Consider the following 17533-nt stretch of genomic DNA (forward strand, 5'->3'; position numbering starts at 1 on the left):
GAGGACCTGGAGGAGTCACTGAAAGCCCATGGCCTGTCCTGGCAGGAAGGCCCCAGTTGGCAGGCAGGTCCCCGGGGTGCCACTTACCCTCCAGAATAGGGTTTGCCTCCAGGACCTGCTGCTCAATCCACGAGTGCTGACCGCTGACCATGGCCAGGAACTGCAGGATGAGCTTGGTGGTCTCTGTCTTGCCAGCCCCAGACTCACCACTGCAAAGAGGGAGAGCAGGGACAGGAGTCCACAGAACAACTATTTTTTCCAGCACCCCTCAACTCTCCTGCAAACCTACCCTGGGCCTGCTTTCTGAGCCAGTCTGACTGGGATACCCTTTCCCCATGCAGAAATCCCACTACATTCGCCCTGAAGTCCCCCGCGTGGCTCCAACTGCCTATAAGTTATTGGTGTGTTTGTCTTCTCTTCTGCAAGAGAAGAGGTATAAGAGGCTGCAAGCTCCTAGGTATACTCAGAGCTGGCTCAGTCTAGGGTTACCAGCGCAGTGCCCAGGAAATACAGATGAATGAATGAGATGACAAAACGTATGGCTAATGAAAGTACAGCCCACAGGTGGGCAGCAGACTCAGAATGCAGATGCCCAGATCCCATCAAGCTCTGTTGAATCAGATTCAGCGTGTTTTGCCAGCTCCCAGGGGAGGATCCCTACACTTTAAAGTTTGCATAACAACCTCCCACTGTCCCCCTGTCCCATTACTCAGCTTCAACTCTTGGCTAATTTTGTTTCCCCTTCTGCACTATTTTGAAGCAAATCCTGGACAGATATTACTCCATCTGAAAGTAACACCTTTTCAAAAAGTTATGATCAAAATGTCCACAATCACTATTTTTTTTTCATTGTTGGGGATTCATTGAGGGTACAATAAGCCAGGTTACACTGATTGCATTTGTTAGGTAAAGTCCCTCTTGCAATCATGTCTTGCCCCCAGAAGGTGTGGCACACACCAAGGCCCCACCCCACTCCCTCCTTCCCTCTCTCTGCTTTTCCTGCCCCCGCCACGCATAACCTTAATTGTCATTAATTGTCCTCATATCAAAATTGAGTACATAGGATTCATGCTTCTCCATTCTTGTGATGCTTTACTAAGAATAATCACTATTGAAAGTAAAGCCTTGCTTGTTAGTGAGATAACAAAAAAAGTATTGACACATAGTTTCTCAATAAGGGCTAAATCAATCAGCTCTTGGGCTAACAGGCATCCCTTAGAGTTCTGTTTTCATATTATCTAAAAGGAGGCAGCAGACAAAAAGGAAATGTAAAATCTTTTACAATCACTAGACCTGACTAAAAACTGCCTTTTAGAATCTGGTTTTACACCCTCAAGGAGTTCCTGAGGGAACAAGAACCCGACAGCTGGGGAGTCTTTCCCCAGGAGCAGAATTAATGACAAGATCACAATCTCCCTTGATAAGCCTGTCTCCTCCACGGCTCTGCTATCAGCTGTCAGCTATCAGCCTGCAGCTAGAAACAAGTGATGCTGACACCCCCTCACAGTACCCTGTTAACTTTGGCTACACCCCAAGACCTTCTTCTTCCCCTAAATAAGAAGCCTGAGTAGCTGATTGGTGCTGGCCCTTTTCCACTTGGGAAAGTAAAGTAAACCTTCCTTTCTATCCTAGTCTTCATCCAGAGAAATCTTTCTCAAAACCCCAGCACTAGCTCACACCCTGACAACTATGCCAGCAAAGTGGAGTCAGATCAACAGACCTCTGCTGATGCCCCTTGAGTGCCAGGCACTTTTACAAACACAAGCTCTTCAAATAACCCACCAGCATAGAGACAGGGGCTTAGAGGAACTTGCTCACAGCCCTGGCTGAGAACCCAGTTTGACTCAGTGAAATTCAGTTCACAGCAAAAAGCCAAAGATGGGGGAGATCATCCTCTCCCGGCAGCTCCTAGCCAGCCTGCTGCCCTCCAGGTGGAAGTGGCCCTTCGTGCACCTGCAGAGAGGTGGGTGTGAATACCCCATCCTGGGGACAAATTGGGAATCTTGGCTCTCTCCCAGGGCACTTCTCTGTCTTCTCCAGAGGTCTGGGTTTGAAGTCCCCATTTTAGAGCTGTATGCCTCTGGAAACCAATCTCAGCCTCTTATAGGTTTCCCCAACAGTGACTTCAGAGGGTGGCTGAGCACACGGAATTCCACCAGCAAGGGCTCCTTGCTGTCTGTTCAATGTCTCTCCTTAGAAAGGCTGAGCCTGGTCTGCCCTCCCTGAGCAGAGGCCGCCCTCCCTCTTTGCTCTTCTCCTGTTTTCCTTTGACGTTCTTAGTACCCTCACCAAAATGGAATTATGTATTCCCTGTCTGCTTCCCATTCTAGAATGTAAGCTTTGTCAGGCAGGGATTGGGGTTCCTCTCATTTGCTATCTTCCCATTTTAGGACAGTAGGGGGCACACAGTTAGGGCACCCTACAACCTCAAATGAATGAATGAATGACTCTGTCAGAGCACCAAGCAAGTGTCCTGGACCCAATTTGCAGTCTGCCTTCCCTTCCCTCTCACACCCACTCTCTCAACACCAGGAATGCTGTGGTCCCAGGAAGAGAGAGGCCAGGCTGGGCTGTCTCTAAAGCAGAGACAGGACTTGGACCAGAGAAAAACCATCCCTCTTGTCCCTCATTGACCTGACAGCTGGTCCCTGGAGCCACTAAAAACATCCCTCTTGTCCCTCGTTGACCTGACAGCTGGCCCCTGGAGCCACTGCTGCTTATCCTTCCCTGAGTCCAGCCTTGAGATTTGTTTTTGAATGAGACCTCACCTGTTTGACCCTTGCCACCCAAGTGCCCAACCTGGTGCCCATTCCTAATGGAGCCCAGCCCATTCTTCCTGCTTGACTCAGGCTGGGGCACTCCAGGCCCTGGCAATATTGGAGCTTTAGAGAAGGGGGTTTGCCCTTAAATGGGGCCAGACATGCTGTCCTTGCAAGCGTGCTGCTTGAGAGTGGTTAGGGAGAGGGAGGCCCCTCCTTTGGGGGATGCCGCACCTGATGATGCAGCTCTGGTCCCGCTTGCTTCTCTGCATGTTGAAGTAGCAGCTGTTGGCGATGGCGAAGACATGGGGAGGGAGCTCGCCCATGTGGCGGTTGTAGTAGAGCCGCACCTGCTCCGTGGTGTAGAGAGGCAGCATCTGGAATGGGTTCACGGCCACCAGGATGGAGCCTGTGTATGTCTGTGGAAGGGAGAAAGTGGTCAGTGTCCTCAACCCCAGGCAGAGCAGCCCTGCCTGCCCTTGGCCTTGGATGCAATACTTGAGGGCTACCAGGATCTGCTGACTTTGGTATGGAAGAGGGACTTGATTCTGGGCCAGGAGAACAAGACACTTGGTTGCTCAGATCCTTCTTCTGGGAACACAGGTGTCCACCAGGAATGTGGGCTCTTGGGGGGCACATTCCCAGGAAGATTAGATGTTAAATGTTGAGCACCCTGCTTGGTACTTAGAAGAGGCTGTATAAAAACAGGCTGAATGTATGAATAAATTGTTTACCTCCTGCAGGGGCCCCCATGAAGGCTGGCTGAGCACTGTAGCTCTCACTGATCCCGCTCCACATGTCCTGTGTGCTCCAGTCCCCTGGATAAAAGCCCTACTCCTGGGGCCCAAGCCCAGGATCAGCTGCTCCTCTGGGGGTGAGACAGAGAAAGCCTCCACAACATGCCACCCGATTATCCATGTCTTGGTTTTCATTTTAGGAAAGGAGAGGCTAACCCCTCTTGCTTTAAGGCTATGATGACCAGGTAAAGAACGTGGGCACAAACACTTTGGAAAGGGCAGGCTGCCATTCAGTGTAGCTTACTGCTGCTGTCAGACTCAGCAGCTCTGCCCCACATTCAGCCAGAGTGGTGTTTGGGTGCGCTCTCCCCCCCACCGCCAGGGGCCTCTACTTTCCCACTCCAGACCTCCCTTCTCTTCAGTGTCCTCAGATCACTCCCCACCTCTTCTGAGCAGTGCAGAAGGGCTGGTTAGAGCCAAAGTAGCCACCCCTCCAGACCACAGAGAGGCCCAGGCAGGCGGTGACTTCCCTAGGTGGAACCCACTTGGGCGTGGCATGGAGTGTGAGAGGAGCCGGTGTCAATTTGGGAATACCACCTCTCTTAGGAAAACCCACACTGGAACCAGGCTGGGCGAACCTCTGCCCACTGCCAGGGTTTGGAGTGGGGGCCCACATCTTCCTACATGGCCTTCGTCTGACCAAGACCCTGGGATCCTGTGCCTCAGGACTCACTCTTGGTCTGGTGACACTGTCTCTGCAACATGCCCTAGCCACATCCACTCTGCCACAGATGGAGGGAAGAGGCAGCTCGTATTGTGCACCAACTGTGTGCCAGGCACTGTGCTGTTACCCTACTTGCTGGCTTCCTACCCTCCGGGGTGTGATCACCCTGCTTCTTTTGGGTTGGGGAACAGAAGAAGGCGCCTCACCCACAGGGAAGGGATGGGCAGCAGTGTCTGGCTGCAAACCATCACTGCCCAGGAGGCCAGCACCATAGGGGTTCCCCTGTGGACACAGCGACTCACTCACATAGATCTTGTGCTGCCGGTATCGGATCAGGAGGTTGTGTACCATGCCTGCTTCATTCAGGTCCCCCAGGCGGATCATGTCATCCATGCCCTGAGCTGAATTGGGGTGCATGTGGCTGAGGGCACCAAGGTCCTCTGTGTGGATCCAGTGGTCCTAGAATTATGAGCACAGACTCCCCTGAGAGGCAGCCTCCATCTGCCTGGGCCAGCCCAACACTCTCCCCTCTAGGCTCTCAGCAGCAAGGCAGCCAGCCCTCAGGGTCATACATCAGCTGGTCTTTGGCCAAGGGTGGTCTGTGGCAAGGGTCAATGGACACCTGTGACAGGATCGGGTCCATCTACGGCTATAGCCAGCAATTTCCAGGGACTGGGGTCAGGGTGCAGCTGTGGCTAAGGCTGGCTTTCAGACTGGGGGAGATCTTGAAGCTGAAAGTTGTATTGGAGACAAGGTGCTACAACCCTCAAAGGTCGTTGTAATAAGACTGTGCAAGGAAAAGCATTTAATGTGCATTATGCAAATAGGGGATATTGTTGTTATTACTGCACTGGCTTCCTTAATCTGGAGCTCACAGGCCACAACCTTCCCCTTGGTGGTCAAGCCTGCAGCTGCCTCACCATGAAGCACCCAGCTACAAAGTGAGGATGGCTTGAAGAGAGGTCAGGTGGCCAGCTGGATGCTGCCCTGATGGCCCTGTGCTCCCACCAGTGGACGAGCTGGTCATTCCGGGCTAGCCCAGGGATGCTGGCCTCTCACCCGTGCAATTTTGTCCCTTCGTCCCCCTCCACACACCTTCCTCACCCACCTTTCTTGTTCCCTTCCTTTGCAAACCAGCTTCCTCCCCCAAACCTTGTCCCCACTCCTTTCCTACTTGGCTCCTCCCTATTCCACCAATTCTCCTAGTTTCCCACGTGTTCTCCACAACAGTCTGTCCTACACCCAAGTCCCCACTCGGCCTTGAAGCACCTGGTTCTGGGGAGCAGAGCCAGAGACGGGAGGGCGCCAGGCCCACAGCACTGACCTTGCCCTCATCATCCTCGACCAAGACCTTGCCCGGCTTTGTTTCCTTGATAATGCCTCCAATGGCCACGCCAATCTTGTTCGTGGAGGGAAGGTCCAGCCACACATGGTCGCCCTGAAAGACAGAGAGAGGACAATGGTCTGAGCCTCTCTCCTTCCTCTTCCTGTTGGAGACTTTCTGCTCTGGAGCTGACCCTGGCAGCAGAGAGCTCCCCAGGAGGTTGGAGCTCGTTTCTCTCTCCCTCTCCTACTCTTTCTTCCTCTTCCCCTCCCTCTCCTCTCCCTCCTCCCCCTCCTTCTCTCTTTCTCTCTCTTCTAGTCCAGGTGTCCTTTGAACAGGTGTCACCAGCACTTCTCACTGGGCAGGTACCAAATGTGCCCTGTACAGCTTTTCTTCATGTCTTTGTCTTTTCTGGGACAGTAAGTTGACCAAGAACAGGAGGCTTTACCATCGTGCCTCTCATGAAGAAGAAAACTCAACCACTGTTTGGAAAGGCAGTGTGACTGAGTGATTTAGACAACAGAGTGCTTCTCAAATTTGAGGATGGCGGCAAAAGTTGAGCTTTTCACTTACATCATCTCAAAAATCACCTGCAAGCAACTAGGACGATGACAAACAGAAACAAATGCATCAGCTTCTGTAAAACCAGGAGAAGGCTGAACCCCCGAGCCACAGAGCAGGCAGGAGGAAGCTGAAAAGGGAGCCTCAGCTACAGATTCCAGAAGGAGCTGGAAAAGTTTATTTCTCTAAGGTGGGGACATGTCCTGATGTTGTCTTGCTTCAAGAACAAGAGCAAGGAACCAGGTGGCAGTGAAGCTTCCCATTCATTCCAAGCAATAGACCACATTTGCGGGCCTGCCATGTTTGCAGGAAGCAAGCTCTCTGTGAGGTGGGAAAAGCGCAACCTTCCCAAATCCATTGGCTGGGAGTAGTAAAGACTAAAAACTCACATAGGAGGGTTCTGCTAACTTGCGCCACGTGCATTACCTCAGTGAGATATCTCAGTGGTTCTCAACCTTCCTAATGCCGTGACCCCAACCATAAAATTATTTTCGTTGCTACAGTAGCAGAAGATGACTGTGCACATCATAAAGCAGCTGGATCATGAAAACAGTGAGTGAGGAAGAGTAGAAGAGAAGCTGTCAGCTGCAAGGAAAGAAAAAGCCTATACTAAGTTTCCAGAAAAAGGATGAGTTCCAGAAAGTAGAAAGACCAACTAGTGTAAAAAACACCCAGTGACTACCTGCTACTTGTGCCTGGGAAGGGCACTGGCTGGAAGGAAGGTGAGAGCTCTAGCCCGAGACAGGAACTACTACATGGAAACGCAAAGACCCAGAGCTGTAACCTCCCCACTCTCCTGGTGCCTTCACACTAACGCCTCCCGAGCTGGGTGGCTCTGGCTCAGGGGCTGAAATGGCAGTGCGCTCTGCCCTCTTTCCTGCATCTACTTGCCGTGTCTCCCCCTCAGAAGAAGAGATGGGCCTGTGAAGCGGCTCTGTGCCTGTGGCAGGGTCATGAGGGCACCTCCAGAAGTGTCCCAGCTCCAGTGCAGGTCTGTCATTGACCACAGGAGCTCTGCCCCTCTGCAGGGACAGATGGCATAGCTACCACTGGTGCTGAGGGCCCCCTAGTCAGTGCCTGGCCTGAATAAATTGGAGGTGAGGAATGATTTAAATAAATGTTCATAGTTAAATTAACCAGGGACTGTACCAATCTAATAGAGATGAAAGTTGAATTTCAAAAATTCCACCTGGGCGGCGCCTGTAGCTCAGTGGGTAGGGCACCGGCTATATACACCAAGGCTGCAGGTTCAAACCCGGCCCAGGCCTGCTAAACAATAATGACAACTGCAACATAAAAATAGCCGGGCATTGTGTTAGGCACCTGTAGTTCCAGTTACTTGGGATGCTGCGGCAAGAAAATCACTTAAGCCCAAGAGTTTGAGGTTGCTGTGAGCTATGATGCCACAGCACTCTACTGAGGGCGACAGCTTGAGACTCTGTCTCAAAAAAAAAAAAATTCCACCTAGTCTTGCCCACTGAAGGGTCCCTTGTCCTCCTGCACATGCATATGTTGATACTCAAAGAAGAAGGGGTTTCGTTAAAGTGGCTAAAATCATGCTCTATCCCGGCCTGGGCTCAGAGTGGTTCAGGATGTGTGGCAGCACCAGCGTGGGAGTTCTTCACTCGGCCATTGGGTGGGAAGTAAGAGGTTGGTAATCACGGTGAGAGAAAAGTCTACAGGCGTGTTCATCCTTAAGTCACCTGTATGTGTGCCTGTGTGTGTATGCGCAAATGAGCACATGCCTGATAGGACCCCCAAAGCCAAAATCAGGAAAAGATGCCAGTTGAAATAATGCATTGAAGATGCAGGATCTGTTCACCTTCTATAAAAGTTCTCAGGTTTTTTGTTGTTTCTTTCTTTTTTTTTCTTTGAGAAGAGTCTCAAATTGTTGCCCTGTGTAGAGTGCTGTGGCATCACAGCTCACAGCAACCTCAGACTCCTGGGCATAAGCAACTCTCCTGCCTCAGCCCCCCAAGTAGCTGGGACTACAGGCACCCACCACAATGTCTGGCTCTTTTTTGTTGTGGTTTTTGCAGTTGTCATGGTTGTCTTCGCTGACCTAGGATGGGTTCGAACCCGCCAGCCTCAATGTATGTGGCTGGCACCCTACCCACTGAGCTATGGGTGCCACCAAAAGTTCTCAGTTTTTGTTTGGGGACTCAGTCCTCCCAAGTTCTTAGTCATGGTGTTTCTTTGGGAGCACTGCTCCCACCCCAAGGGTGGTGCAAGTGATGTAGGCCCAGCCAACTCAACCTCTCCCCTCCACCCCAAGAAGGGAGGCTACGTAAACTGCCTGATGGGTAATTCTTGTCATGGTCAAGGCCAGTGCTGTCCCATAGAAGCACAAGATGAGTCATACATATTATTTAAAACTTTCCAGTAGGGCGGCGCCTGTGGCTCAGTTGTTAAGGCGCCGGCCCCATATACCGAGGGTGGCGGGTATATGTAGTACAAACCCCGCCCCAGCTGAACTGCAACCAAAAAAAAAAAAAAAAAAAAAAATAGCCGGGTGTTCTGGCGGACACCTGTAGCCCCAGCTACTCAGGAGGCTGAGGCAAGAGAATCGCTTAAGCCCAGGAGTTGGAGGTTGCTGTGAGCTGTGTGATGCCATGGCACTCTACCAAGGGCCATAAAGTGAGACTCTGTCTCTACAAAAAAAAAAAATAAATAAATAAAACTTTCCAGTAGCCACATTTAAAAAGTAAGGAGAAATAGGTGAAAATTGGTTTTATGAATGCTTTTCTTTAATTCAATATATCCAAAATACTATCATTTTACTATAATTGGTATAAAAATTATTATTTTTTGTTGTTGTTGTTGGGGATTAATTGAGGATACAATAAGCCAGGTTACACTGATTGCAATTGTTAGGTAAAGTCCCTCTTGCAATCATATCTTGCCCCCATAAAGTGTGACACACACCAAGGCCCCACCCCCTCCCTCCTTCCCTCTTTCTACTTCCCCCCCATAACCATAATTGTCATTAATTGTCCTCATATCAAAATTGAGTACATAGGATTCATGCTTCTCCATTCTTGTGATGCTTTACTAAGAATAATGTCTTCCACGTCCATCCAGGTTAATATGAAGGATGTAAAGTCTCCATTTTTTTTTAATAGCTGAATAGTATTCCATGGTATACATATACCACAGCTTGTTAATCCATTCCTGGGTTGGTGGGCATTTAGGCTGTTTCCACATTTTGGCGATTGTAAACTGAGCTGCAATAAACAGTCTAGTATAAGTGTCCTTATGATAAAAGGATTTTTTTCCTTCTGGGTAGATGCCCAGTAATGGGATTGCAGGATCAAATGGGAGGTCTAGCTTGAGTGCTTTGAGGTTTCTCCATACTTCCTTCCAGAAAGGTTGTACAGTTTGCAGTCCCACCAGCAGTGTAAAAGTGTCCTCTTCTCTCCACATCCACGCCAGCATCTGCAGTTTTGAGATTTTGTGATGTGGGCCATTCTCACTGGGGTTAGATGATATCTCAGGGTTGTTTTGATTTGAATTTCTCTAATATATAGAGATGATGAACATTTTTTTTATGTGTTTGCTAGCCATTCGTCTGTCGTCTTTAGAGAAAGTTCTATTCATGTCTCTTGCCCATTGATATATGGGATTGTTGGCTTTTTTCATGTGGATTAATTTGAGTTCTCTATAGATCCTAGTTATCAAGCTTTTGTCTGACTGAAAATATGCAAATATCCTTTCCCATTGTGTAGGTTGTCTCTTTGCTTTGGTCATTGTCTCCTTAGCTGTACAGAAGCTGTTCAGTTTAATGAAGTCCCATTTGTTTATTTTTGTTGTTGTTGCGATTGCCATGGCAGTCTTCTTCATGAAGTCTTTCCCCAGGCCAATATCTTCCAGTGTTTTTCCTATGCTTTCTTGGAGGATTTTTATTGTTTCATGCCTTAAATTTAAGTCTTTTATCCATCTTGAATCAATTTTTGTGAGTGGGGAAAGGTGTGGGTCCAGTTTCAGTCTTTTACATGTAGACATCCAGTTCTCCCAACACCATTTATTGAATAGGGAGTCTTTCCCCCAAGGTATGTTCTTGTTTGGTTTATCAAAGATTAGGTGGTTGTAAAATGTTAGTTTCATTTCTTGGTTTTCAATTCAATTCCAAGTGTCTATGTCTCTGTTTTTGTGCCAGTACCATGCTGTGTCTATGTCTCTGTTTTTGTGCCAGTACCATGCTGTCTTGAGCACTATGGCTTTGTAGTACAGAATAAAATCTGGTATGCTGATGTCCCCAGCTTTATTTTTGTTACAGAGAACTGCCTTAGCTATACGGGGTTTTTTCCGGTTCCATACAAAACGCAGAGTCGTTTTTTCCAAATCTTGAAAGTACAATGTTGGTATTTTGATAGGAATGGCATTGAATAGGTAGATTGCTTTGGGAAGTATAGACATTTTAACAATGTTGATTCTTCCCATCCATGAGCATGGTATGTTCTTCCATTTGTTAATATCCTCTGCTATTTCCTTTCTGAGGATTTCATAGTTTTCTTTATAGAGGTCCTTCACCTCCTTCGTTAGGTATATTCCTAGGTATTTCATTTTCTTTGAAACTATGGTGAAGGGAGTTGTGTCCTTAATTAGCTCCTCATCTTGACTGTTATTGGTGTATACAAAGGCTACTGACTTGTGGACATTGATTTTATATCCTGAAACATTACTGTATTTTTTGATGACTTCTAGGAGTCTTGCGGTTGAGTCTTTGGGGTTCTCTAAGTATAAGATCATGTCGTCAGCAAAGAGGGAGAGTTTGACCTCCTCTGCTCCCATTTGGATTCCCTTTATTTCCTTGTCTTGTCTAATTGTATTGGCTAGAACTTCCAGCACTACGTTGAATAGTAAAGGTGACAGAGGACAACCTTGTCTGGTTCCAGTTCTAAGAGGAAAAGCTTTCAGTTTTACTCCATTCAGTAAAATATTGGCTGTGGGTTTGTCATAGATAGCTTCAATCAGTTTTAGAAATGTGCCACCTATGCCTATACTCTTCAGTGTTCTAATTAGAAAAGGATGCTGGATTTTATCAAATGCTTTTTCTGCATCTATTGAGAGGATCATGTGATCTTTATTTTTGCCTCTGTTAATATGGTGGATAACGTTTATGGACTTGCGTGTGTTAAACCAGCCTTGCATCCCTGGGATGAAGCCTACTTGATCATGATGAATGACTTTTTTGATGATAAGCTGTAATCTATTGGCTAGGATTTTGTTAAGAATTTTTCCATCTATATTCATGAGTGAGATTGGTCTGAAATTCTCCTTTTTGTTTGGGTCTTTTCCTGGTTTTGGTATCAGGGTGATGTTTGCTTCATACAATGTGTTGGGGAAGATTCCTTCTTCCTCAGTTTTTTGGAATAATTTCTGCAGTACAGGAATAAGCTCTTCCTTGAAGGTTTGATAGAATTCTGGAGTGAAGCCATCTGGACCAGGGCATTTTTTGGTTGGAAGATTTTTTATTGTTTCTTTGATCTCAGTGCTTGAAATTGGTCTGTTCAGGAGGTCTATTTCTTCCTGGCTAAGTCTAGGGAGAGGGTGTGATTCCAAATATTGATCCATTTCCTTCACATTGTCAAATTTCTGGGCATAGAGTTTCTGGTAGTATTCAGAGATGATCTCTTGTATCTCTGTGGGATCAGTTGTTATTTTCCCTTCATCATTTCTGATTGAGGTTACTAGAGATGTTACTTTTCTATTCCTCGTTAGTCTGGCCAATGGTTTATCTATTTTATTTATTTTTTCAAAAAAACAACTCCTTGTTTCATTAATTTTCTGAATAATTCTTTTGTTTTCAATTTCATTGATCTCTGATTTGATTTTGGATATTTCTTTTCTTCTACTGAGTTTAGGCTTAGATTGTTCTTCTTTTTCCAATTCCATAAGATCTCTTGTGAGATTGTTGATATGCTCTCTTTCTGTTTTTCAAATGTAGGCATCTAAAGCGATGAATTTTCCTCTCAAAACTGCTTTTGCAGTATCCCACAGGTTTTGGTAGCTTGTGTCTCCATTGTTGTTATGCTCAAGGAAGTTAATGATTTCCTGTTTTATTTCTTCCTGCACCCATCTGTTATTCAACAGAAGATTGTTTAATTTCCATGCCTTTGGGTGGGGTCGAGCATTTTTGTTAGAGTTGAGTTCCACCTTTAGTGCCTTATGGTCTGAGAAGATACAAGGCAAAATTTCAATTCTTTTGATTCTGTTGATATTTGTTTTGTGTCCCAGGATATGATCAATTCTGGAGAATGTTCCATGGGGTGATGAGAACAATGTATATTCCTTATCTTTGGGATGGAGTGTTCTATATGCGTCTATCAAGCACAGTTGTTCTAGGGTCTCATTTAAATCTCTTATATCCTTGTTTAATTTCTGTTTAGAGGATCTGTCCAGCTCTGTAAGAGGAGTGTTAAGGTCCCCTGTTATTATGGTATTATCAGATATCATATTGCTCAGACTGAGTAAGGTCTGTTTCAAGAATCTGGGAGCATTTAATTTGGGTGCATAAATATTTAGAATTGAAATGTCTTCTTGTTGTATTTTTCCCTTGACCAATATAAAGTGACCATCTTTGTCTTTTTTGTCTTTAGTTACTTTAAATCCACATGTATCTGAAAATAAGATTGCAACTCCTCTTTTCTTCTGAATTCCATTTGCCTGAAAAATTGTCTTCCAACCCTTGACTCGGAGCTTTAATTTGTCTTTTGAAGCCAGGTGTGTTTCTTGCAGACAGCAAATGGATGGCTTGTGTTTTTTAATCCAGTCAACCAATCTATGTCTCTTCAGTGGGGAATTCAAGCCATTAACATTTATTGAGATAATTTATAAGTGTGGTAGTATTCTATTTGTCTTATTTTGTGAGAGTCCATTGCTTAGTTTTATCTTTTGCATCAGTGTGGAGGTTAGGTTCTGTCCTTTGATTTCTGAGTTCTTACTTTGCTGCTGATCCATTGTGGTGGTCAGTGTGCAGAACAGGTTGAAGTATTTCCTGTAGAGCTGGTCTTGTTGTGGCGAATTTCCTCAATGTTTGTATATCCGTAAATGATTTGATTTCTCCGTCAATTTTGAAGCTTAGCTTAGCAGGGTACAGAATTCTGGGCTGGAAATTGTTCTGTTTAAGTAGATTAAAGGTAGATGACCATTGTCTTCTTGCTTGGAAAGTTTCATTAGAGAAGTCTGCGGTCACTCTGATGGATTTGCCCCTGTAGGTCAACTGGCGCTTACTCCTGGCAGCTTGCAGAATCTTTTCTTTTGTCTTGACTTTGGACAGGTTCATCACAATGTGTCTTGGAGAAGCTCGGTTAGAGTTGAGGTGACCTGGGGTCCGATAGCCCTCTGAAAGCAGTGTGTCAGAATCTTTGGTGATATTTGGGAAATTTTCTTTTATAATATTCTCTAGTATGGCTTCCATTCCTCTGGGGCATTCTTCTTCCCCTTCTGGAATTCCTATAACTCGTATGTTGGAATGCTTCATAAAGTCCCATAATTCTGACAGTGAACGTTCTGCTTTCTCTCTCTTCTTTTCTGCCTCTTTTACTATCTGAGTTATCTCTAAAACTTTGTCTTCTACCTCTGAAATTCTTTCTTCTGCATGGTCTAACCTGTTGCTGATACTTTCCATTGCATCTTTAAGTTCCCTAATTGACTGTTTCAGTTCCTTCAGCTCTGCTATATCCTTTTTATATTCTTCATATTGTTCATCTCTTATTTGATTCTGTTTTTGAATTTCTTTTTGGTTATTTTCCACTTTATTAGCAGTTTCCTTCATTGTTTCCATCATTTCTTTCATTGTTTTCAACATGTGTATTCTAAATTCCCTTTCTGTCATTCCTAACATTTCTTTATAGGTGGAATCCTCTGCAGTAGCTACCTCATGGTCCCTTGGCAGGGTTGTTCTGGACTGGTTCTTCATGTTGCCTGGAGTTTTCTGCTGATTCTTCCTCATGAGTGATTTCTTTTATCTGTTTCCTTGCCCTAATTTTCCTTTCACTTCCTCTTGCTCTTTAAGTTCTCGTGCCTGTGGACTAAGGGTTACAGGACCAGAAGGGTGAGAAGGTTGAAGAGCAAAAAAGGGATGAAAGAAAGGAAGACCGAGTGTTAAGAAAAAAAAAAAAATAGAGAAAGGAGAGGGGGTGGGTAAAAGAATATTGACAAAGAGATGAGAGGCACAGAAAGAGGGAGACAGAGCAATATAGGTGTCCAGTAGGGTACTTTGATACAACCTTAAAAAAAAAACCACCTTCTGGGGGTGCCCAGTTGGGTGGTTCCCTTGAGGTCAGCAGCTCTTTGCTAACCTGATCACCCCACCTCCACCAAGTAGAGAGGAAAGACAAAAATGCTATAAATCAAACCAAAACAAGCAAACAGAAAACTTTACGGGATAAAATTGGGTGGAAAACCAAATAATAGCGGTAGAAACACTAACAAAAATGAAGTTCTAATTATTGAAATAGGCAGCAATGGGAAATTATAATTAAACTAGAAAAATTGAGAAAGAAAAAGGATCTTATGGAAAAGGTTGAACTTAAAAAACAAAACAACATCAACAACATCAAAATAAACAAAAAAAAACAACCAAACCAAAAAAAAAAAACACAACCAAAAACAAAGCAGTATGTATATGTTGTTGAATATTTTCTGGGCAACACGTGGTCTTCTGGGGTATGAGATGTTAATCACAGTTCTGATAGGACTGGAGGCTGCTAGTTTCTCAAACCCCAGCAGGTAGACACCCTAAATCTCTCTTCAGCCCACTTAAAAGGGACTTTGAACTTGTTCACTTGCTGAGCAGAAGCTTTCCCAGGGAAGTGCTTGTCGGTGGAATCACTGCTGAAGTGTCTATCCACTTACCCTGTGTGCCAAAACTGGTCTCCCTCTGCCCCCGAGGGTTAGGGCTGCAAGGCGGCTCAGACCCCGCCCTTAGGCTACTTGGTCGCTGGGTTACCAGCTCCCACCCAATTCCAGCTCTGCGACCCTGAGGGCGGAGCTTGCTGGGACAGATCGCTCACAATGGCTGCCTGTGACCCAGAGCCAAACACTATTAGCTCCGTCTGGCTCAGCGGCTCAGACTGGGACCCTAGACAAAGGCCAAAGTTCTCCGCACTCCCGCTCAGGCTCTCCCCAAGGCAGTTCAGCTGAGTGCCAAGTCCAAAGACACCAAAACAGTTCACAGGTAAGGCCTTTCTGGTTTGCAGTCTCGCTGCTACTGAACTTACAGTTGCGGGCGAGTTTAGACGGATTGAACACACGCGACCACTTGCCGGTTTTCCACTGTTTTAGTCCTCCTCTTGGGGTCCAGAAGTCTCTCGCTGACTCCCTGTATCCTCTCAGGGGTGATGATAGGCAGATCCCATCAGCCAGAGATGCCTGGAGTCCTATCTCCCCAGACTCACAGTGCCCAGATGCAAGGAAGCTGTTACTCGGCTGCCATCTTGCTCCGCCTCTCCCGGTATAAAAATTATCAATGAGATATTTCACATCGTTATTTTGTACTAGTCCTTAGATCCAGTATGTGCTTTGAACTGAGAGCACATCTCAGTGAGTACATACCCAGTACTCAGTGCCACCGGGGCTTGTGATCACTGTCAGGGACAGCAGATTCAGGCTGGCACAGCCCACCTGCTCCTAGCACTTTCCCCAGTGCACCACAGTCTGACTTGCTGCTAAGCCTATGCATTTGCTGTTTCCTCTGGGAACTACTCTTCTCCCCCCACCCCACATACATATCCAGAACATCTAACTGTTATCAAGGTTTGGAATAAGATGTGGTTTCCAGTGACCTGGTGTAATCTTCACAACGGTACTATTAGTCCTATTTCACTACCAAGGTATGAGTGGTAATGTTATGTATGACTTGAAGCAAAGCTGGTATGGCTCCAAGAACTGGTAATGGGAGGGGAGAAAGCCTTGAAGGCCAGAGAGACTGAAGGAGTCATATTAGCTGACTGGGGCATCTGGTGGCTGCTTCACCCATGACCTTTGCCCCTTAGTATCTATAGCTAGGGCTCTCCTTCCCATGGTCAGGGCTAATCAAGACAGAATCACTCAGTTCAGAAAAGGCAGTGCTGATGTCTTGAGATCATCAGACACTCCCATGTCCAAGTGACAGATGGTAAAAATAAGGTCCACAGAATGGAAGAGGCCTGGCCAAGTCATATAGCATAATGATAGTAGCACTTCCTCCCAGCCAGTGAGCTGGCCTCAGACTTTAGAAAGGAGAACAACACCAAAGAAACTATATTTCCAGAGAGAGGCACACCAAGCTGACTCGAAAACGGGCACTCCCAGAGGATTCGTGACGGGCCTTCCACTTCAGCTTTCAGAAACCCTGATGACTAGAAAGATGCTCTAAGAAGAAAAGAAAGGAAGAAACATGAGATTTAAACAAAACTCTAAAACAAATGGGCCTATCAATACCAAAAGAATCGGCTTAGCACCTGTAGCTCAGTGCTTAGGGCACCAGCCACATGCACCAGAGCTGGTGGGTTTGAACCTGGCCCAGGCCTGCCAAACAACAATGACAACTACAACCAAAAAATATCTGGGTGCTGTGGTGGGTGCCTGTAGTCCCAGATACTTGAGAGACTGAGGCAAGAGAATCACTTAAGCCCAAGAGTTTGAGGTTGCTGTGAGCTGTGACGCCACAGCACTCTATTGAGGATGACATAGTGACACTGTCTCAAAAAAAAACAAAAAAAACAACAACCCCAAAGAATCATACAGAAGATTAATGAAACAAAAACCTGGTTCATTGGAAAAGATAAACAAAATTGGCAAACCTCTTTCTAGATTAACCAAAAACCAAAAAGAAAGGACCCTAATAAACTCAATCAAAAATGAAAAAGGAGATGTTACAACTGATACCACAGAAATACAAAACATTATAGCTGAATATCTATGCACATAAACTTAAAAATGTTGAGGAAAAGGACAAATTCTGGGAAATACATACCTCTCTAGGATCAATCAGAAAGAAATAGAACTCCTGAACAGGCCAATTCCAGGTAACGAAGTTGAAGCAGCAATAAAAAACCTTCCAACAAGATGAGTCCCAGACCAGATGGTTCCACATTTTACCAGACCTACAAAGAGCTGGTACCTATACTGCAGTAATTATTTTGTAACATTGAGAGGAAGGAATCCTCCCCAACTTGCTCTATGAAGCCAGTATCACCTTGATACCAAAGCTAAGAAAAGACACCATAAAAAAAGAAAAGTATAGATCAATATCTCTTATAAATATAGAATGATATGTTAACCAGTTTGATGTAAACATTCCAAATTGTATATAAAACCAGCACATTGTACCCCATAAATGCAGTAATGTACACAGTTAGGATCTAACAAAAAATATAGATACAAAAATTCTCAATAAAATTCTAGCAAACCAAACTCAACAGCACATAAAAAAAAAATCCAC

At 45.7% G+C, this 17533-nt stretch overlaps 1 protein-coding gene across 4 annotated transcripts in view; it reads right to left on the reverse strand.

Moving 5' to 3' along the window:
* MYO7B (myosin VIIB) overlaps positions 1-17533 on the reverse strand; it is a 91288-nt gene that overhangs the window by 52685 nt on the left and 21070 nt on the right. For all 4 annotated transcript variants that reach the window (XM_053596816.1, XM_053596814.1, XM_053596815.1 and 1 more), the window contains exons 3-6: positions 5545-5658; positions 4527-4679; positions 2994-3178; positions 88-209 (exon numbers count right to left, since the gene is read on the reverse strand). In XM_053596816.1, the coding sequence (XP_053452791.1) occupies positions 88-209; positions 2994-3178; positions 4527-4679; positions 5545-5658 (574 nt within the window). The remainder of the gene's footprint in view (positions 1-87; positions 210-2993; positions 3179-4526; positions 4680-5544; positions 5659-17533) is intronic.

This window comes from Nycticebus coucang, chromosome 7 (assembly GCF_027406575.1).
Source record: "Nycticebus coucang isolate mNycCou1 chromosome 7, mNycCou1.pri, whole genome shotgun sequence".
NCBI lineage: Eukaryota > Metazoa > Chordata > Mammalia > Primates > Lorisidae > Nycticebus > Nycticebus coucang.